Source organism: Danio rerio, chromosome 2 (assembly GCF_049306965.1).
Source record: "Danio rerio strain Tuebingen ecotype United States chromosome 2, GRCz12tu, whole genome shotgun sequence".
In the NCBI taxonomy this organism is placed as follows: Eukaryota; Metazoa; Chordata; class Actinopteri; order Cypriniformes; family Danionidae; genus Danio; species Danio rerio.
Window position 1 is genome coordinate 18,439,205 of NC_133177.1, and position 23,331 is coordinate 18,462,535.

At 34.6% G+C, this 23,331-nt stretch overlaps 1 protein-coding gene across 5 annotated transcripts in view; it reads right to left on the bottom strand.

Annotated features, from left to right (window-relative positions):
* The window catches only part of vav3b (vav 3 guanine nucleotide exchange factor b), a 168,140-nt gene that overhangs the window by 79,331 nt on the left and 65,478 nt on the right, over positions 1-23,331 (bottom strand). For all 5 annotated transcript variants that reach the window (XM_073918264.1, XM_073918267.1, XM_073918256.1 and 2 more), the window contains exons 11-14: positions 19,745-19,813; positions 12,719-12,805; positions 12,550-12,635; positions 12,334-12,463 (exon numbers count right to left, since the gene is read on the bottom strand). In XM_073918264.1, the coding sequence (XP_073774365.1) occupies positions 12,334-12,463; positions 12,550-12,635; positions 12,719-12,805; positions 19,745-19,813 (372 nt within the window). The remainder of the gene's footprint in view (positions 1-12,333; positions 12,464-12,549; positions 12,636-12,718; positions 12,806-19,744; positions 19,814-23,331) is intronic.

The following is a 23,331-nucleotide window of genomic DNA, read 5'->3' on the forward strand; positions in this document are numbered from 1 at the left end:
CAGTGGAACAGACAGAAAACAATCAGCTTACAATGATGTCGATTGGTTCAAGGATGACAGCCGCTGGACGTGACCGAACTGAAGGACATTTTTTATGCTTTAAATGTATGATTGGTATTATGATGAGCGTTAAATCGATGATTTCGTTCCACTTTTTTTCTGCAGTTAACAAGAGAAAATGCTTCCCTGCCATTGACAAGTTTTACGGCAATTTGTGTTTTAGGTGTATAACAGTGGGGAAAGCCCTAACCCATGTCGAGTGAGTTTCATGATGTCAGATGCTCCGGGGAGTGAAATCTGAGAGAAAATAAGATTGTGGATAAAAGTATTAAGATAAAAGTATAAGTTTTACAACGTTCCTTTAGTTTAAACCTACCATTGTAGATCTTTTTTACATCTTGTATTGACGAGAGACCAAAATAAAGAAGCTTTATATTTATGATTTGTGTCATTATCATTGTGTCAGATTGCACACCCACATAGTAAGCTAATGTAAGGTCATGTAGCTAAATAAAAATAATAATTAAAAAAATCAATAATAATAATAAAAAATATATATATTATTATAATTGAAAAATTATATTATTAATTTTGTTTATTATGGAGTTTTGCTATTTTCCTAAGACATTTCTTTAGTCATGTCTGTGTGCAGGTGTTGTGGAGAGAGTTAGCCGTTGTGTACCGTGCCTGTCAAAGACGTGAAGGAATAAGATCTATGAGTGTATTAAGTGTGTATGTGTCCTGAGGAGGGGCAGAAAGACACTTCAAACAGAAAAGCCAGCGGGGCTTTGCCTGGCCAAGGTCTCCTTGAGACAGATTTCACCACACCATCTGTTCAGAAGAAACCTTCCTTTTGGTGAAAGGCATAAAAGAGAAAAAAATATCAAAAGTTTAAAGAAACATCCGCATTATTTTTACATCTGTATCACTATTGCTAAGCCCAAAAAGAACATCAGAAAAGCAAAAGGTAAGCTGAGGTTGAGCCCTCTGCTTTCACTGACTGAATGTGCGCACCACTGCAACCTCTATAGGCCCTATCATACACCCCGGCGCAATGCGGCACAAGGTAAGTGATTTTTGCTAGTTTTAGTCCAACGCAGCTATCATTTAAACAGCTTGTACTACTCAACTAACAATAGCAATTGCATTTGATACTTTAAAGTTTGCAATTGTATGTACTAATTAAAGAATTAAAATGCAAACGATTGTTATTGTCTAATTAAACATATAAAAACCACTACCTTCTTTACCTCAGGAGGCTTTGGTGGATTCGTGCTCTGTTTCTAGTCATTTTATTTATGACATTTGTTTATTATTATTATTTGTTATACGCATACACTCAAAAAAGTAGTTTGTTCAAAGTAATATAAAATAAGCTGAAATGGAACAATTTTTAAAGTTTTTTTTTAAGTTAACCCTATTTCCTTCATGTTGTCCAAACCCAAATCGATTGTGTGGAACCCAGCATTTTTTACAGTGTATTCACACGTGTTTATATATTTTGCTTTAGATTTGACCGCTCTTCAGGTTTTAGTAATTGTGACATCCATAGTGATATGTGATAAGCGTGTGATTAGGCCCTCACAGAATCTGCATGCACAGAAATCAGCAGATTTTTAGCCCAACATTGATTCTGTTAATTCACTTGTGTAAATGTGTGTAAATTTAAATTTATTCCGTTTTCTTATTTCAGTAATATTATTGACAAATGTTTATGATTTTTTTTACTATACTGTGTGTAAAGTAATATTTCCTGTCTTTTAGTAGATATATTATTTAAGAGACTTGCTTTGTTTACAAATTAAGTGGATCTAAATGGATTTGCATTTTAAACATTATATAAAAGTTAAAGATGTATTATTATTTTTTTATTTAAAATATTAAGGCTTTAGTTATGATACTCGCAAAATCATTCCGCATTAATTCACTTTTTTTTTTTTTTACAAAATTCTGCGCAAAAATAGCAAACAATGTCAGCAGATTCTGTCTGGCCCTAGTCATGATTTGTGATATGCATAACCATATAGGGGCATAAGAATAGCAAATAGGGTGTATGTTTAAATACTGGGCTATTAGGTAGCTCACAGCTTTGTGACAGTTTTTCCACTTGTAAAATCAACCATGTGAATAGCAATAACAAATTCGCCATGATGTGACCCAACCCCCTTTTAATGCGAATGGAAAATGAGAATCTGATTGGTTTAAGGCACATCACGCCCAAAACACACCTATAACTAATTAAGAGAATTAACGCAATCTCATGGCAATTCGTAACTTTTTGATTTAGTGGCTAATTTGTATTAATTTGTGCGATCAAACTTGTACAAATTAGAATGAATTGCTCATCACCCAATGACCCAATGACGGCTGGATTTAGGCATGGGGTTGGGTGCCACGCCTTCTTTTTAAAATCGTATGAGAATTTTCGTACGACAGAACTTCATTACAGAAATTCATACAAATTAGCCACTAAACTGACAAAATGTAAATTACTTCCGTTTTCTCGTGAGAGTAGGCTTGTTTGAGATCACCGAGAATCGATCACCGGTGATCACCGCAAGATGCATGCTGGTTAGAAATTTAAATTAATTTAAAAAAAGTCATAAAGAGCATTACATATGGTTATTTATTTAGATTTACACAAACAAAACAAAACACATCTTTGTAAAACATAACGTGACCTATATAACTAAATGTAATTAATAAATCATTAGGATGTGCATGTGCTGTATTTTATTTCTTTCTCAGTTTTATGTCCTGTTTGTTGTCATTTTCACTTTTTGTATGTTTGTGTGAATTTTGTATTGTAATTTTTATGCAGCGTCATTCCATGAAAGTCAATCCAATATATACATATATTAAGGGTGTAGTAAACAAGACACACATACACACACACACACACACACACACACACACACACACACACACACACACACATATGTATATGTATATGTATGTGAAGTCAAAAGTCATGTTTAATAGACCAAGAACATTTTCACATTTTTTCCCACAGTGTAATAGTTTTTATTCTGAAAAAAGTCTTAGGCTATTTATTTTAGTCTGGCTGGAGTAAAAGCAGTTTATATAGACCTAATAAGCATGTCAATGTAATTAACCCCATAAGAATTTCCTTATGTCAAACAAACTTTTGTCATGACCCGTCACTCAAAAGCATCTTGCTAGCTACTTCTTTATAATGTAGCCAAATTAGGTTTCTTGAAAGTTTTCTTGCTGTATAAGCTGTTTATTTTGTTATTCTTTTAACGTTTGTTAAATATACAGAATTGTATTTTAAATACACCCTTTTAGTTAATGAGCTGTTCACCTTCTGTAATTCTGACCATCTTTTTGTAAAAACAGTGATATTTCTATTGCATCTACTCCCACATTAAAAATACTATAGTAATATATACTGTAGTGTTTTTAAACCATATTATAAAATAGCCTATTTAAATTTTATAGTTGCTCTGGTATCACAACAACTATAAACATAACCCAATACTGAAAATGCTATAATATTTACTATAAATCACCATAGTATTTTTTCATGAGGTCATTCGTCTGCGATAAAAAACGTGAACGAGATCCAGGAGTTTCCAGGTGGCTAAACAGCGAGATTCGGCAAGTGTCCGACTTCTGATGTAATTTTTGAGCCCTCCTCTTACTGCAGATGCCTGCTCTCGTTTACAATGCAGTCAAGGCGAGGCGCACCTCAAACGAGCCTATTGTGAGAATACGGACAACCTGTCACAGTTGGGGGTGTGGTCAAATGAAGGGAGAGCGGGGGAAGGAAATCGATGGCTGAAAGTGTGTCTAATTAAGATTATTATAAACACCTGTTTCTTTTCAGTAATTGGAGCTGCCTGTAGGATAGCATGAGAGACCTGTGATTCTATCCAAATGCCCTTACCATTTTGTGAATTTTTTATACAAAATAAGTCTCTTTATTTCCTACCTGATTCGCCGATTTTGCCTTCTTCCTCACCCACACATTCCAAACATTGTTACACACCCCTTTTAGACCATGCGCCAGGTGCGTCAACTGTTTTTCCCTTTTTTAAAATAATAAAAGTTGATTTAGACACACCCTAAATGCAGTGTGAGCTTTAGACCGAGTTTAATATATGCATTATACATTTAAGACAGCTGCTTCTGATTCGCATGACATGGGACCTGCTCTGCACAATGAACACATAATTTAGACTCTGGACAAATCCAAGCATTCCACAGCGGTTGGCTCAGCATGCTGAATGTGAGCTGACATGCTGCACTAATCCGTCACCATCTATCAACCCTCATAAAGAGCAGTAACATCTGTCTATGATATCACTTACATTCACCATCACAGTTAAAACGACAGCTTGAGTTTTGATCCCTTTTGCCTATCAATCTTCTATATTAAGTAACTATATGAAGATTTATTGCATTATAGCTTAAAAAAATATGACTTTTTTCACACCTTAATAACCTAATATGCCCTTTTCACAAGATGCAGCTTAAAGTATTTGTGAGATCAAAATAAATGTTTTTATGGAAGTTAACATCAGTATGCTAGTCTAAAGTTTATCTAGAATCTAGTATGCTGTGAAACAGGCGCAATCCACACTAAGAAGATAAACATCTGAAGACTGAAGTCTGGCACTTCTGCCTAAATGGATCAATATATATGTATATATAGGTTTTTTATAAAGTTTGACCGATTCACGATTTCAATTTAGATTTTTTCTTTTATTGTGTTACTCGTCTTCTCAAAACATTACAACAACATGACTGAAGTAACATTCTCTTTAAAAGTAACTTGAAAAACCATCTGGTTAAGGAACATTGTATTTTTAATGGCCATGTCATACAAAAATCGGTCAAGGTGTAAATAAATGTAAAGCAAATTCACAAGTTAAATAGCCTTGCTGATAAGAAATATTTGTGTAAATATTGCAATTGTAAGAATACAGAGGTATTTTTTGCAAGTGTTGCTGAGCCTAGGAAAGATTGGCTATCAGCTCGGCTTTGACTTTGTCTTCTGATTGAATGACAGGTTGTAATGCTGCTGCTATTTTTCTTAAAAAGATACAGTGGAAGTAAAGGACTGAACATGGAAACTGTAAAGCCTAATTTAACCCAATGTGTGAAGTTGTGGATGTATAGCAGGAGCACATACAAGTACCAGATCAGATGTGTGTCTAATATAAATTAATATATTTAATCTATTTTTCTATTTTCCCCTTTTAAATACCGATCATTTAATGCGCTTTGCTCCACTCTGTATTATGCTGCCTGATCTGTCTGGTTTTTAGCCAGGTCCGCTAAATGACGTCATGGGGGCGGGTACTTTCATTTTCACTGCTACAGTCCCTCACCTCTACTCGTGTTAAAACCAAAAGGTCAGCGCGGTTTTTCACATGGCAGGCTTTTACGTCCTTCATACATGTTGAGGTCGAGTTTATCGACTTGATGAGGGAATGTCTTGACAATCCACACAGACGTGCAACAAGTAAAATCCTACATGACTTCACGCTCTAACAGGCAGTCAAGCAGGTCGCACACCAGAAGCGCACAAGACAGTTTAAACTATCACACACCAAACGCGCACATTTGCATGATATTTAACATGAATCTAATCGGATGGCGCTCTGTGGGCCGGCTGAAATATGAACTGCTTCGTGAATCGTGGCTGGGCGGCACCAGTGTGTCTATAGAAACCTGTTTAGAATTCTAAAATCCATGGCGGCTGCGTGGTGCTGCCTGGCACTGCGCCGAGAGGCTCTTCTGGTTTGCTTCCTGCTTCATACAGAGAGTGAACCAAAGCGCATTGGTGCCATTATAATGTATCAAATATATATTTAAAATAATAATAATAATTGTTTTTTATTCAAAACAATCTTAAAACATAAATTCGAATTAATTGAAAAAAATCTGAAAAATCGCCCAGCCCTAATATATATATATATATATATATATATATATATATATATATATATATATATATATATATATATATATATATATATATATATATATATATATATAATTTTTTAATAATTCAGCATAATTCAGCTTCTTATTAAATTTTCTGACCAATCAAATGTTCTATCTCACATGTTCCGCTCCCTTCAAAATGCTATATCCAATTGAACACAGCCATTCCCACTGGCAGAGCAGTGATAATAACAAAGAGCTATTGGCTGTTTTATAAAAAGAGGAGGAGCTCATCTGTCCAGTCTTTATATTTCAGGTAAAATCACATTCCGCTTAAAACAAAAATCATGCTTCAAAGCAATTTTAAGACCTCTCAGGGTCTGACAGTCAGTTTCAGTTAATGGTTCAGCTCAAATTAAAACATTTTGGGGAAAAAATTGCATGATGTTTTCAATTGTCTCTTTAAATGCAAATGAGCTTCTGCTCCCCACTCCATTTTCTAAAGAATGCAGAGCTTTTACAGCATGTGTCTCGGATAATCTAAAAACAGCGTTTATTAAATATTAATGCTGGGTGTTATTGAATGATGACAATTATTTTATCATGAATTAATGCAGATGTTTTTTTTTTAAAGTTTTTTAATATTTTGAAACACCGTTGTTCACTGGCTTTAAATACACATACCGGGAAGAAAAAACGCTCTCAAAAGGTTGGGTAATTGATTAGTATTGACTTAGGAAACATCATTCTCACACTTTTCAACCAATGAGAGCATTTGGGCCGGGACTAAGATTGCCGCTAATGCTCAGTTTAAAACCAAAGCTATATGTCACTACAGCAATGCAGTGTTTTCATATCACTTCATGTCTGAAGTACAGTATCACTTGAATGCAGTCCACACTGTTGATGCCAGCAAATCACACACCCAAACAGTGAACTAGGTAATGGTAAGCCTCGGCAGACTACTTTGGAGATATCATTTGCATTTTCAGATAAAGAATCTAAAGAATCTAGAATTTTTAATATTTATTTTTTGGGATTATCCAAATAAAATTTAGTACAAACATGATCTTCACAGACTAATGTCCACTGCACAAAAAACTTTGTAGCTGCTTTTTTTTTTTTTTACCTCACTTTTAACAGTAAACTGCTACAGAATGGACTGTTTATGGTATTTCCTGATAAAATTAAAGCTTTTTGTTTTTATCTGTTACAAAAATGTTTCTGAATGCTAACTTGATGTTGCTTGCAACTGTACTGTTATTTTGATCACGCCTCTGAAATCCAAGCATAACCTATTTTCTATTACAAATTAGGCAACATTTTTGTGTCCTGGCAGAGGCAAATATCGTTGGTTGCAAATTCAATCTGATTACACATTTTAAGTTATAAGTTATATTTAAGCAATTAAAATTTTATGGGAATATGTTTTGTTTTTTGTTGTTGTTCATGCACTTACTTTTACAATAAGTGCTCAATGCAAAAAAAAAAAAAAATTATTATAATAATTATAATTGCCCAGCACTATTAAATATTTATTCATTCATTAATTTATTCATTCATTTTCTTGTCGGCTTAGTGCCTTTATTATTCCAGGGTCGCCACAGCGGAATAAACCGCCAACTTATCCAGCAAGTTTTTACGCAGCGGATGCCCTTCCAGCCGCAACCCATCTCTGGGAAACATCCACACACACATTCACTACGGACTATTTAGCCTACCCAATTCACCTGTACCACATGTCTTTCGACTGTGGGGGAAACCGGAGCACCCGGAGGAAACCCACGCGAAGGCAGGGGGAACATGCAAACTCCACACAGAAACGCCAACTGAGCCGAGGTTCGAACCAGCAAACCAGCGACCTTCTTGCTGTGAGGCGTCAGCACTACCTACTGCGCCACTGCCTTGCCCACTATTAAATATATCAAATATTATTAAGTAAATATATAAAATCTTGTGTTGCACAAGTCTTCTCTGTTTAAATTTTCTGAGCACACAGATCTAAAAAACAAAAAAAAAGGTATTAAAGCAAGATGTCACATTAAAAAAATCGATTCATGTTTTTTATTCTGAGATATTCTGAGTCAATTATCAAAAGTAAGAATTCCACAATCAAGATCTTACCAGATCATAAAGTACCTGAAGATTCCCACCCCTATGCCACATGCATTATGTAGAAAAAAATCTTATCTTCATTAAACAACACTTGGTTAATATTTGAAAAAAAAAAATCCGTTTTACAAGATTGCTCATAATTTTGCCTTCAACTGTATATTGTAGATATATAGCCTGTATAGCCTGTCTTATGTGTATAGTTAGGTATTTGAGAGTATATGTTAGTTATGCATAGTTATTTTTAATAGCTCTTACAGTTGAAGTCAGAACTATTAGCCTCCTTTTGAACTTTCTTTATTTTTGGTCACTCTTTATTTTGATGGTCAGTTTGTTGAATTCAAGTTACTTTGCATCTACATGCCAACTAATTCTCTGTTAGGTTAGGGTTAGGGTTGGGGTTAGGGTTAGTGTAAGTTGACATGTACTTGCAAAGTTTTCTACAGTCAGTTAAATGTCTGTTAAAGGTGCAGTATCAACAGATATTGAGCAGACAGTCTACTAATACTTAAATGGACCATCAAAATAAAGTGTTGCCTTTTTATATTTCCCAAATGTTGTTTAACAGAGCAAGGAAATTTTCACAGTATGTCTGATAATATTTTTTCTTCTGGAGAAAGTCTTATTTGTTTTATTTAGAATAAAAACAGTTTTATTCTAGTTTTAACTGCTAGAATAAAAACAGTTTTAAATTTTGAATCCATATTAAGGTCAGAATAATTAGCCCCTTTAGGCTAATTGCTTTTTTTGATAGTCTAAAGAACAAACCATTGTTATGCAATAACTTGATTAATAACCCTAACCCGGGGTGCGTTTCCAAAAACTATCATTAGCCAACTAAGGTTGCAAGTTTCATCGTTACAAACTAGTATTGGACGATATACAAAATTTTCAGATCGCCATATCGTCCCCCTTTGAGATTGCAGATACACGATACTATCGCATGGGGGCGTGGCAGTATATATAAATATATATAATACATGATTAATATATTTAACCATATCAAAACACATTTATTAATCTTTCTGCTGTTTTTTAAACTTATTTAATAACCTACTGTATTTGCATTACCTCTGATATTGGATAATAATTCAAACCAATGCAAATCACCGCACTGTTATAGCTAAATAGGTGCTGAGACCAAAATTATTTCAAACAATACTCTGCTATGGTGGGGTGCGAGACAGGATTTGATTGTGACTTCAGGTTCATGCTGTTATCCTCGGCCTGCGAGACTGCCGCAAAATGGATATAATACACATGGATAAAAGCAAATGAAATTATATTTATCCACGCATAGAAACAAGGATGCATTTCAGTCGTTTCAGACGGGATGCAGATGGAGGACTGTTTCTATACGGTGAAGTTTTCCAATGTTTTGTTTAGTAAGAACGGTGCAGCTTTAGGTCTAATCAATCACAAAAGTAATCATCAACAGTGTCACATTTGTATTTGCTAAGATCTAACACAATGTTGTGCTTGGCATATGTGTTTACTGTTTTCTGATGAGAGTTTCATTTTAAACATGGCTGCGGCAAGTCGGCAATAGCCTATTGCTCTTATATTAAATAGCCTATTTGACCTAAAACTTTTCACTAAGCTCAGTAAAATGTTCTTTAGTAAGTTATTATTAATCTGTTTAATAGTTCTTTAATGCAAAAATGAATGTTAAAATACAGGTTGTAATTTAATTCAATGTAGGCTAGTTTAAATAAATAAATGAAATATATTTTAATAGCCTATATCAATAAATATAGGCCTAACGTATTTTTAAATTCAATAAATAGGTTATTTTCAGAAAAATGTGTATGTCGGTGTTTATCATTCTATCGAATTAAACACAAATAAACAAGTATGTATATTCTGTGTATTTGAAGGAGCTATCAGTGCATGCACTGAAAAAAGGCAATAGACCACCTTAAAACCTGAATAGGCTATTAATAACATTTATAAAAGATAAATAGCTTTTTTGTGAAAGCAAGAGAGAATTTTGCGGGAGTGCTTTTATAAAGGAGTCTCAAATGACCAACGACCGCAACACGTTTTATTTCAGAATATTTGAGCCGGTTTCAAAGTTCTTTCACTCTCTTCTACAGTTGTTTCATTTTTAAAAAATCGTTTTATTTAACTTGTTTCTTAATTAAATCCAGTTTTGTTATTTAGTCTATTATTTTAAGCCTATGCAATAAAGTTGCAAACTAATTTGCTATGAGATGTGGCTGTACCCTCAATAGCAGCTCGCGCTTAAACTGCTGCTGCTGCTGAGACAGAGACGGAGAGAGAATGAGAGAGAGAGAGAGAGAGAGAGAGAGAGAGAGAGAGAGAGAGAGAGAGAGAGAAAGCGTGCAAGAGTGCAATTGAAATTATGCATTTTTATCCGAAAGTGTCAGTCAAGTGCGGTCATATTTATTTGTAGTTCATTTATTATTAATGATGATGATTAAAAATAGCAATATTATTTATTTTATTCAATAATGCAAAAAAAAACAAGTAATAGGTCTACATTAATACAAAATGTCTTTAAAATCGTCATAGGTTTCAGCTCTCTGCAATATCTTTGCCTCTCCTCAATACACAATACTATCGTCTGTCGGGACAAACCCATCACAAAAATAGTTTGTTGATTTGACGTTTCCCAAATCCGTCGTTCCAACAAACATTCGCAAACTGCTTTGCTTGTGCAAAACTTGTGCACTTGCAACTACACCTCTGAAGCTGTGGTTAGAAACATAGTTCCTGGCTGTGTCCTAATCCCACTTATCCCCCTATGCCATATTCATTTAGAACATTCTAACATTTAATGGAATAAGTAATAAAAAAGCATTAAGGTCATCTCTCTTAGGTGTAATTTGCTTTCAAAGTATTTTTACATTTCAGCTTTAGCAATCTTCATGTTTACAATTGCGCTCCCTTCACAGTGCACTTTGAAAACATCAATGTCATTTTAAATACAGCTGAGCGGAATTTATAGCTAGTATATCTTTTCAGTCATTGCTCCAAAACTTGTAAAAACAAAAAACATAGCATACGTTAATGATTTTATTTTAAAGTAAGCTATTTATTAAGAAATGTAGCCTACTGTATATTACATGGGCCTAGAACATTTAGAACATTTCTGCAGTGGTTTACATGTGTCAAACTGTAAAAGTAGACTTTTCAAAAAAATAAAAAAACAATATCCTACCTAATAATAATAATAATAACAATAATCGTCATCATCATCATCATTATTAATATTGTTATTAAAGTAGGCATTGCTAGATGGATGCTAAAGTATAGCTAGGTGGTTGCTAAGGTGTTGCTAGGGTGTTCTGAGTGGTTGCAAAGGTGTTGCTAGGTGGTTGCTAAGGCATTGCTAGGTGGTTGCTTAGGTGTTGCTAGGGTACCGCTTCTAGGGTGTGGCTAAAAAGTTTAAAGGTCATCAGGGGTTGCAAATTGGTAGTCTGAGTTAAATTAGCATAACCTTAAGTCTGTATAACAGTCTGGCACAAAGTTATGAGGTCACAAAGTTTGGTGCAAATGTTAAGTCAATGGGACTTTTCCGAATTTTCCGGATCAGTTTTGGGAAAACCGTGAGTCGGATCACTTGGCAAAGATATAGCAACACGAGTCAGACAAGTTAGGAGATCTGAAGGAAGATTGGTGGTTATAGTATGAATGGTCAAGGCGGAGATGCATATAGAAATTAGTCTCAGAAGAAGAAAAAGACGGAAGAACAAGAGGTTTAGCTAGTATAACAGTATGTTGGCTTTCTCAAGCCATAATAAATCCACATTTAAATATATTGATATAAATTGTAAATTGTAAACCGTATTGAAATGCAATAATTCCTGAACTGTTAAACCTTTCATTTTTCTTTATTATTTACTTCTAAGATTATCTACTCTAATCTAAGAGCATTTTTACAGCACGCATTTGCTAAACACTTTCATTTTCCTATATTGCTGATCATTTTACTGACTGAAGGGGTTTCAAAGAGCTTACAAAAGCACAACTAATTTGCATAAAAATGCACTCTCGGAAAGTCACACCGACCTTAAAATGGTTTGAACATAACTAGAATTATCCTTCAGTATCCTATAGAGGACAAAAACTTTTTAGAGAGGTAAAAAAGACTTTATTCTGTGACACTAACAGTTGAAAGGAGAGTTATTGAAGCCATATGTGTGGGAGAATTCCTTTTGCACAGTGCTTTAAAACCAAACAAGTCCAACCTCTATAAAACCCTTTGGAATGGAATAATATGACGAATATGAGCATATGGTAAAAATATGACTGTTTGATGTTGCTGTGTTTCTCACTGACCTTTCTGCAGTCCTTATCAGCGAGATTATTGGTGATCTTGAAATGGCTGAGGTCGATCACTTCCTTCATCTCATAGTTGTCCCCTCGCCTCTTGCAGATGATTACAGCAGCGTCGAACAAAAAAATATGTCTGCAGCACCAACGCATGTCAAGATGTGGCAGGGAAGTGAAAAAACAAGAGAAGCCTGCAGTAAAGGTTATTGCCTGAAGCCTCACCTGTCCTGTCTGCGCTTGTCCAAATTTGACACCAAACGCACTTCACCGTCACCCTTCGGTCTTCCATAAGAAAGTAAAGACTGATTCTGTGAAGACGTAGACAGAAAAATAAGAATAGTGTAAACAATGCTTTTAAATGAGAAGGGATTTTTAAAAATGTAAAGCTTACCAAATTCTCAATGGATCTCTGATACTGATCAATCTCCCTCAGGGTCTCAACATCTCTTTTCACCTCATTTACATATTGTGCTAAGTCCTGTTTGATAGAGGACAAGAAAATTTGCATTTAAATTCATATGCAGAGCAATGTGTAGCTTTTTATTTCTAAAACAACCCCATGGGAAGGTGTGTGCGATCCTAGCCATAACCTAGGACAAAAATGTCAATATATGCACAATATACAGTATCATTTCAGCATCGATACTGTAATGTGGCCATTTGCAATAGTCACATTATAATATGTGCTTATGCTTATTTGCATGTGTTCTTGATGTCTGTAACTGTATGAGGGCTTTAAAATCATTCAGGCATAAGAAATTGTCCCATTTGTCACTTTAATAATGATTCATTTTATTGATTTTTTTTAATAAAATCAAATCTACAAAGTCTCATTTTACATTAGATTATTCAATTACTGTACCTGGATACTCTTAAGACTCATCAGAAAGCCATCACTGTTCATTTCATTTGTATCTTTTTATTTACTGCATTTATCTCTGATTGTAGATTGCTTATTATATACAGCTGTTCCCAAACAGGCGTGCGTGTGCAGTCTGACCACCAAAGGTGCGCGAAAGAATGTTTTTAATGGCGGAAAATTTTATCTTTTACTACTTTTATGCATTTATCTTGGGTAAACTGCATGTCATATTTTTGAGAGTAAAATAAATTCACTGAGAGAGAAAAAAAAAATCACATTAGAAACTGTAATTTACAACCTATGCATACTCACTCATCTCGCGATTTCACGTCTGCGTCACAATAGCCCCGTCCTTTCACATTAGGCGTTAAGTGATAGTTAGTGATGTGCAGATCGATACTAAAATATCGATATCTCTAATACCAGCTTTGTATGTTTTGGAATCGATTATCTTATCAAAATAACCATATTTCAGTAATTATGAGCAAATGTGTAATTTATTGGAAATGGAAATACAGCAGAAAGTAACCACAATTACCCTAGTTTATCTGTATAATGTAAACTTAGTCGGAACTATTTGTTCTTCCGCCTGGCAAGTCATGTGTGTAATATGGCACTGTACAACTGCAGACCACGCTTGCTAGCCACTCAGTCCGCTGGCGTGGCAGTGGTACATGTTGGTCAGTCATGCTGTCATTCGATGTGGGTGACCGCAAGCGAAGTATGTGTGGAGCTACTTCACTTCCATAAACTCAAACGATGCGGTTTGTGACACATGTAACAATACAGCAAGGTACTGTTGTAATACCACAAACCTAATCAAACATCTATATATATTAGGGATGTAACCATATTGTAAATACCGTCATACCGCAATAGTAATTTTTTTCAATATTACCGTAGGCGCATGACTCGATAAAACTATATTTCTGATTCCCATTAGAAAACAATTCCCATCAGCCTAAGCGTGGCCATCATCCTTTGCGGTCTGTTATCGCTACAGATCCAGTAATGCAGAAATGGAGGGTGTTGCTTGTTGCGGGGAAGAAAAAGAGCTGGAAATGATCGAACCTAAAGCGGGTTTTAAATCGGATGTGTGGAAGCATTTCTGTTTCTATTTAAAAAGATACGAAAAAGGAGAAAAGGTGACAGACAAAGAAAAAAACAATATGCAGGCACTGCCAGACTGTGGTGAAATATAAGTCGGGGAATACGACTAAAAACAGTCATGGGGACTGCAGAACACAGCACACTTGTTAGATTGATGCAGGTTTTTTATTTCTGTTGCAGGGGACATGCCCAGAGATCCCAACTTTTACCAGATTATAGTTATATGATAATTTTCCTTAAAAAACCCATCTCTATCTAAGTGAGTGCGTGATTAAATGTTGAATGTGATGAATTTTCAACAATACTAAATTGAAACTTTATTTTTTTATATATAGTTTTTTTGTTATTAAAATTAAAAAACTGAAGTTCCTGTTTCGAAACTTACAGTTAGATGGCTAATTTGTATGTCATTAATATGTTCAGTTGCTAAACATTGCAGTTGCAGTTGCTGTAGCTAAGTTAAATAAACACTTTTGGCACTTTTTTCGAGTCTTTTTATTAGTTTTGTTTTTCCTATAAATTATTCAATAAATACCGTACCGTGCCATGTATACCGAGGTATTATCGTACCGTGAAATTCTGATACCGTTACATCCCTAATATATATATATATATATATATATATATATATATATATATATATATATATATATATATATATATAAATCACAGGACAGAAAATGACAACGTCATGACTAGGTGGTCAGAAGAGGTGGAAAGGAGAGGCACAGGTGCTGCTAGGGCAAGGCAGACATCGCTTTCAGAGTGCAGCAGGGAGGCACTAACCAGGTACAGAGGGAGAAAATGTGGCGATGAGGTTGTATTTTGGATTTTTGTGACAATGATGAAAAAGGTTAAAAAAATCTTCAAGGGGACCAAATTAACATGTCACTAAACCAAAAGGTGTGAATGTTTATTGTTTTATGTTAAGATGTTCAGGCAGGCGTTTTAAGATATACATGCCCAGATGCTGTCAATAAATATGTAAGTTTGCTCCTTTTTTGGATGATAACTCTTTATCAATAAACAAGGATAACCCGTAATATGTCTCGTATTCAGTATGAAGTGACACTTTTAAGAAAACTGCTTGTTACTTTAATTTCCCAAACAGTAATTTTGGGCAAAAAAACGGTATCGGATAGTTATCACCGATACTCGCCTTCATTTTACTTGGTATCAGATCGGATAGGAAACGAGTGGTATCGCACATCACTAGTGATAGTACATTCGTAATTTTATTTTATTTATTTTTTGATTACTACATTTATCAAAATGGACACCTGGTTAAAAACTGGCACTTTAAAGAAGTCAACGAACGAGGTGAAGAGGCGTAGACTGGAACATAGAAATCTACTACTGATCTCATATCAAGGTCAATTCATTGGGTTTAAAATGAACCCATTGAAACATTTCCGGAGAATTTTTGCACTTAATGTAGATTATATGTAGATATTAGAGAATAATTACAATTACATTTTGTATAAATACCTTCTTTGATTAACTTAAACGTATGTATTTTGTAACAGCTTCACTTACTTTACTTTGGCTTATTCCTTTCTTTATCAATAGTTGCTGTTTTAACTGGTTAAGAATGTTTTAATTCATTTATTTATGTATTTATTATTTTTAATTGTACAGGGACAATGTACAACATGACATGTGCCAGAGTAAGCTAAAAAGCTAATATACATAACATATATTCCCTGGGCATTAAGTTGTAACAAGTTTAACAATATTAATCATAGTCAATAAAATGAAATCAAATCAGTGGTTGCATATTTGATTTTGTTTAAGCTGAACTTTAAGGACAGTGTCAAAAGTGGTTCTCTCTCTAATATGCACTGGTATTTTATTCTAGCTTTCTGCTGCTCTGACTGAAAAAAGAAACAAACTGATTGTTCAGTTAAACTCAAGAGAGCTGTTTTTAGACAATCACCTCTAACCTTGAATTTGTCTTAAATTGTCCTTGCAGACAATCAAACATTGTTTGAGAGGTGGTGGTGCAAGATCATTAAATATTTTGTACATTAAACAGACATCAGCATAAAAGGAAATTGTTTGTTGTTCAATACAGTTACAGTGGTGATAGCCCCTCTGCTTTTCAGCTAAAGTGTTTACAGTTTGTTTATAGATAATATAGAATGGTTTTAATCCTGTAATATTTGTGTGGGAACACAAGATAATAAGTAATTAGATAATAATAAGTGTTCATAAAAAGTTTTCCAGCAGCCAAAGGTAACTGATGCCTGATGTTTCTATGAATCCACAGGTTTGCTTTAGCACTTTGGGAAACCTTCTTGTGTTTCTTAAAATTTAGAGTAAATAATTATACCTAAACATTTAAAATGATCGACAATATTTATTACTTCTCCATTAACTAAAATATCAGAGCAATGTTTCTTATTTTTCTTAATTGAAATTGTATTATAATTGAATTCCCACAGTTTTACTTACATTAAGAGTAAGACACGAATTACATAACTAGTCTGAAACTTTCTTGAGTGCAAATCATTAATGTATAAACTAAACAGAACTGGTCCTAGAATTGATCCCTGTGAACTTCAATATTACAATTAATAAATGGTGAGTATGCATCAACTAGTTAAGAATGACATTGATTTTGACATTTTAACAGCACTTGTTACTCTGACCAATTGTCGTTTTCTGAATGAAAACATGCTCTAAATGACAATATTTTTTCATTTGTAATTTGTAGCAGAGTTTTACACCTTCATTGAATGTATTTGAATTGTTAAATACAGCTATTGATATTCTATACATTTACATACAGCACATGCAGCCATTAAATATTTCAGATTCTGCACTATTTCTAAAACAAAACCGTTCAACAAGTATATTTGATTTGTGACATAGGCAATGTGACTTTTTAATATGCTTTTAAACAATGAATCACATGATTAACATGAACATCAGGTTTGAAACAGCTTGAGCACTGCTGATATTAAAGAAAAACTGAGACAAAGCATTGAAACCCAATGAAAAACACATTACGAAATCAATGCTCAAATAAACCTTTGATTCAAATTGCACATCATACGGTATAACTGCTTTAAAAAAAAAAAAGATGAAATGAATGAAAAACATTGTTTTGAATGAAAAATTATTTGTCTCCCAACAGGAAAGGATTTCATTTCATCAGCAGGTACAAACATCTCCAAGCACTGAAAAAGGCCTTTCAAAAGACCCCACTGGGATGACGTGGATCTTGGCTGATTTCCATTTTAAAAGGCCGCCTCTGCTCAAACAGTCACTTATGAGTCTAAATTAAACAGAGCGTTTTACAGGCAGGCAGGTAGATGAGTTCAGTCCCTGTCTGAGAAACTCTCACAGCTCCCAATCGGCTAAACCAATCAACACTGAGATGATAATTTCAACAAATTAAATCATCGCAGGCCTGTGTTCCATTACTGCTTCTCACATCACCATTAATCCGCTTTCCATCTACTCAGTGCCAGTGAGACTGAAATGAGCTGTTGACATCACTTCACATACTAGAATCCCTTAATCTCATCAATATTAAAGAAAACATTACCAATGCAGGAATGATCTTAAAGCGATGCCGCATGCTGAAGAGAAATCCAGGCCGGTAATAAGTATGGCATCTTAGATTTTGTGGCTTTTAGTCGATGTGTGTTACAGTAGCTTTGAGGCAGCCAATATGCTAGTGTACTTCTAAACATCGATAAAACAGAATCACATTGATTCAGAGCATCTGAATCAATACCCAGACGCTCTGCACAGCATCATCTATCAGTGATGCCATAGAAGAAACACTTCTTGATTGCTAAAGAACCTTTCAGTGAACTGTTTCTAATCTCCCTGTGAAATCAAACTAAAGTTTTTTGTATGTTAGTATCAGTGAGTTAGTCTTAAGGACATCAATAATCTTGTGTGCTCCAAAACAGTGACAGAATTCACTTTTAGAAGATCTAAATATCTAAAGCTTGCAGTTAAACATTTCTGCATAAATAGATCGTGATTTTTTTGACATATTACCTCATATTTCAGTTTCTTATCGAATTGTTTGACAAATCAAATGCTGTATAGTATCAGACATGTCTCACCCCCATCAAGATGCTTCTCATTTGCTTTTCATTTGATGCGCTTGAAGTCGACCACTGTCACTGTCAGAGCTGTGATATTATTGAAATGCTAGTGATAGTTTTTTTTTTTTTTTTTTTTAAGGGGAGGAGCTACTTGCCCCGTCCTGTCTTCATGTTTTAACTGAGATCAAGTACTGCAAAATACAGTACCTTAAAACTATATAATTTGAAGAACCTTTCTCCATGATAAAGAACATTTAGTGCAATGAAAGGTTCCATGTGGCCGATAAAAAAGCTGTTTTTTTTTATTTGTCTACTTGCATCTTCTAGCAACTAGAAAGTAGCCACACATGTTCATTGTTGCAACTAATCTAAAGCTTTCTGGCCACTTTTAAAGGGCTCTATTTTGATGATCTAGGCGCAAAGTCTAAAGCACATGGCACAAAAACACAAAGTCTAAAGCATCCATTAGCCTACATATTTAATTTAGTTTGTTAAGCTTTGTTTGAAAACTATTTCTAAATTCAGTTCTAATTTCCAGAAAACAAACACATGAATATTAACAATAAAGTGTGGTCAAAAAACTGAGTTATAACCAAACACGCATCCTATTCTTATTCCCATATGGTGATGCGTACGTCTCCAAAACCTGCAGGTGGACAAATCTAAACTTCTCTTTTCATTTGAATATGCCTTGGTTTACCCATTTTTTTTTTATTAAAACAAATATAAATATGCATATAATAAATAATATTACTAATAATAATAACATTACACGAATGCAAATTGTAATAAATACACTGAGAAACACCCCCCGGCATGAAGAAGGCATGGAGGGAGTGGTTTTTATATTTATATAGATGAAAAATCATTTTTGTAGCATTTTAATTCTTATTTTTTTTTCATATGTAAAGATATTTGCTGTACATCCTGTGTGTATTAAGTAATGCGTATAGGTTTTGAACCCGCATAGGGGCGTAACTAACCCACTCTGCTCTGGACTTTAGACCAGCTTTTAGTTGGTCAATTGCACAGTCTATTTCAGTTCCTCAAAATAGCAAAGCACCAAAAATGCACCTTAACACACCTCCTTTTTAGACCGGAACACCCAAGAGTCCACAAAGTGGTACAGATAGATTTGCTCTTTAAACAACATGGCGCAAAATATGAAAATTGCAGTTGCGCTGGTCAGAAAATAGGAACAAATTACGGCAAACACATCTTGCGCCTTGTTGCACCGGGTGTATAATAGGGCCCTATTTTTTTACACCTCAAACGTGAAAGAAAACTCTACTGTGAAGACATTTCATGCTTTTCTTAATAATTAATCTGTACTTTCTGTACATTATTGCTGTAAATTCCATAAGAAATCTATACTTACTCTCATAGCATCAAGGGCTATTCGTAGGTTGCTCTTTTCGGGGCCGTCATTTGTATATTTGACCAGTTCCTATAATTGGATAAAAGAAAGTGAACAAATACTTGAATACACCGCTATAATAATCATATTTTTCATTTATGAAACAAAATCTTGCAGTATTGTGATGTTTAAACTATGTGGTGTTGATTTATTAATTTATTAACAGCACAAATAGTGTTTTTCAGCCACCAATAAACTTCAGGTGAAAAGTGAAAAATGTGACTATTTTCAATGTTGTAAGGTTTTTATTACAGCATCAATGTAATTAAAACATAATTAGTTAAATAGACTTAGGTAATCATATAGTTGTTCAAGGTTTCAACTAGATGATTAACCATTTAAACGCAAAAACCTTTGGAAGCAGCAAACAAGCACTGAACCTCTGCATACTGCGTTAAAATAAAATTTCCATATTTTAAAAACAGGGCGCAGGATGTAAGAATTTAATTCTGCACTTCTTATCCGGTCTGAATCCCACAGTATCCTATATTAATCAGGCAATGAAAATCATTTATTTTTAAAGAAATCAGATCTTAAACGCAGCAATTTTTAATGAAATGACAGTACTCCAGAAGCGCTTGAGCTGGCTTATTGAAAGTTAAGTCTCTGTGTGCATATACCACATTAGCAAAAATCCTCAAAGCCATTAAAATAACCGTAAAATAAATACTATTATAAGAACTTAAAGGACACCAATGATGAAAATCAACTTTTGTAAGCTGTTTGGACAGAACTGTATGTATATGTATAGTGTGTCCATTGTCATACTGGAGTGATAAAAACCCAACACATCTCTTTTTTTTTATTTCCTGTTGTTAAAATAGTACCCAAATCCCAGTGATTCAGGCCACCGCATATGACATAGGGCTCTATTTTGACGGTCCATGCGCAGAGCGCAAAACGCAGGGCGCCAACGCTTTCAGGGCGTGTCAGGACGCGTTTTTGCTAATTTAAGGACGGGAAATTTGCCTTGCGCCGAGGCGCATGTTCTAAAAGGGATGAGTTTATTTTCTGAATGAGTTATAGGTGTGTTTTGAGAATAAACCAATTAGAATCTCATCTCCCATTCCCTTTAAAAGTCTGCTGCGTCAAGCCAAGAGCACATTCACTATTTACAGGATGCAAAGTAAGTCTAAGTGGAAAAAATGAGCATTTCACAAGCAAACAGTTCACAGTTAACAGTTTTTTATACAGTATAACAGAGCATTTACTGCGTGAGAATGAGAGATAATGGATCACTTTCACTTTCGCTCTTGGATAGGGAAACCTTTACACACAGACATCAATTAGTCTATAAATAAATACTTTTGTTCTAAATTCAGTTCTAATTTCCAGCAAACGAATAAATGAATAATAATAGCAAAATGTGCTCAAAAACCTGAGTTATATCCTAAAACACATGCTGTGCCCCTTATGGTCTAAAACCTGACAGGTGGGCAAATCTAAGCTTGTTTTTTAATAAAACAAATATAAATATGGATATAATAAATAATACTGCTAATAATAATAACACTATACAAAAGCAAATTGTTATGAATGAACTGAAAAAGCCTCCCGAGATAAAGAACACATAAAGCAGTGGTTTTTCATATTTATGTAGGCTAAGAAATAATATGTTTTGTAATATTTGAATCCTTTATATTTATATTCTATATCTATTCTTATTATATACTATATATATCCTTAATATTTACATTTTTTTCATATGTAAAGATATTTGCCTATTGCTCTCTTGTGCGTATTAAGCAGTGTGTAAGCGAGGCGCAACTCTGCGCCGGAGTTTAGACCGGGTTAGTTTTGGTTTAATGAAAAATCTATTATAGATTCTCAAAATAGCAACGCGCCAGCGGTCTGCCTCAGAAAGGCTTCCTTTTTAGACCAGAACGCCTATGGGCACACAAATGAGCGCTAATGCATTTGCTATTTAAACAGCATAGCGCAACGCCTCAAAACGACTCTTGCTCCAAGCTGAAACTGCAAAAAGACTACTGCGCCACGCCTTGCGCCACACTGCGCCGGGTGTATGATAGGGCCCATAGTGTTTGACAGGTGAAAGAAAGAACATTTCTTTAACAACTAAACTGGCATTCAAATATTTGTTCCAATTCTTTATGATTTCTATAAGTTTAAAATGCTTTTAAAATAGAGCATGTTTGTAATAAAGACGGTAAAATCACTAAAAGCACTGTAATTCTTAATCTCTATAAATTCCCACAGCCGCATGGTGTCAGTAAACGCTAATATGTGTGTGTGTGTGTGTGTGTGTGTGTACTGCAAATGGCATTTGTATGAGACTCATCATTTCAGAAAGGCTTTTATTAATGAAATAAACTTACTTGGTATTTTTGACTATGAGCTGTATTTCAGCTTTATCCGTGTCTGTCTCTATCACTGACTGCTGTTTACCTGGCATAATGCATGATGCAGACCCACACATGGGAACGGTGGGCAGGGAGGAGCAGCTCATTTGCATTCAAAGCCACAGGCTACAAAATCAGCTACAATGTACTCAGAAACCAAAATGGACAAATTCTGGAGGCTATAATAATTTATCTGATAGGTATTTTGAGCTGAAACTTTACAGACACATTCTGGAGACACCGAAGTCTTGTCTTACATCTTGTAAAAAAAGGTAAAATAGTTTTCCTTTAAATTAACATTACAAAAAAATAATAATATTAATCATATCTATTTACATGCAAAAACTAACAGAGCAATCACACCAGAGTTTATTTTAATCAAAACAAACTTGACAAGAATGAATGCACCATGTGCCTGAATCTACACATTTCAAAATGATATCCCTGCCCTGTTCTATAACATGTGGATGCAATCATGAGCTTTTCTGAAAGACTCAAAATACCCAGTGGTCCAGGTTCTGAGGATATGATAGACATTTTAACTTGAAGCAGATTTATTCCAGGGTATGGAAAAGAACATCAACAGAACCTTTTGAGATCCCCGCTATAACATATCTAATTAACTTGATAAACAAATCTGGCCTTTGGATTTGTGTGCAAACAGACTAGCGAGCACACAAACACGCTGGGAGAGAAATGGTGTTGTTCCAAGTGTGAAATCTGTGCGGCTCATCAGAAGCATGCATTTGTTTTCAGAGTGCAATCGAATGCTGCTGGAGAGAGACAAACAGCCCAATCGCAGCGAGTAAACAAGGTGATTAGAAAGTTCAGCACTCTTTCCAGATTTACATTCTGACCCAGACCGCTGCCATGACTTTGACTGAAGTTCACACATGTGTGTTGGGAATGTGTGTGTGTGGATGTGCTACTAGTCTGTGTATATTCCTAATGTACTGGAGGTGCCAGTGTAACACAGAGCAGGAGCTTATGGAGACCCAATTACAGACGTAACGGATGACTGAGATTTCAGTGTTCGTTCCTATAGATTTACAAGTAAATCCTGCAGTTTTCACACATGCATCAGTATCTTTGTTTGGTTGTTTTTATTTTGCACTATTTTGTTGGAAACAATAAACTTCGATTGAGTTTTTCATTTACAGCTCTCAATATCTGCTGTATCTACATCAG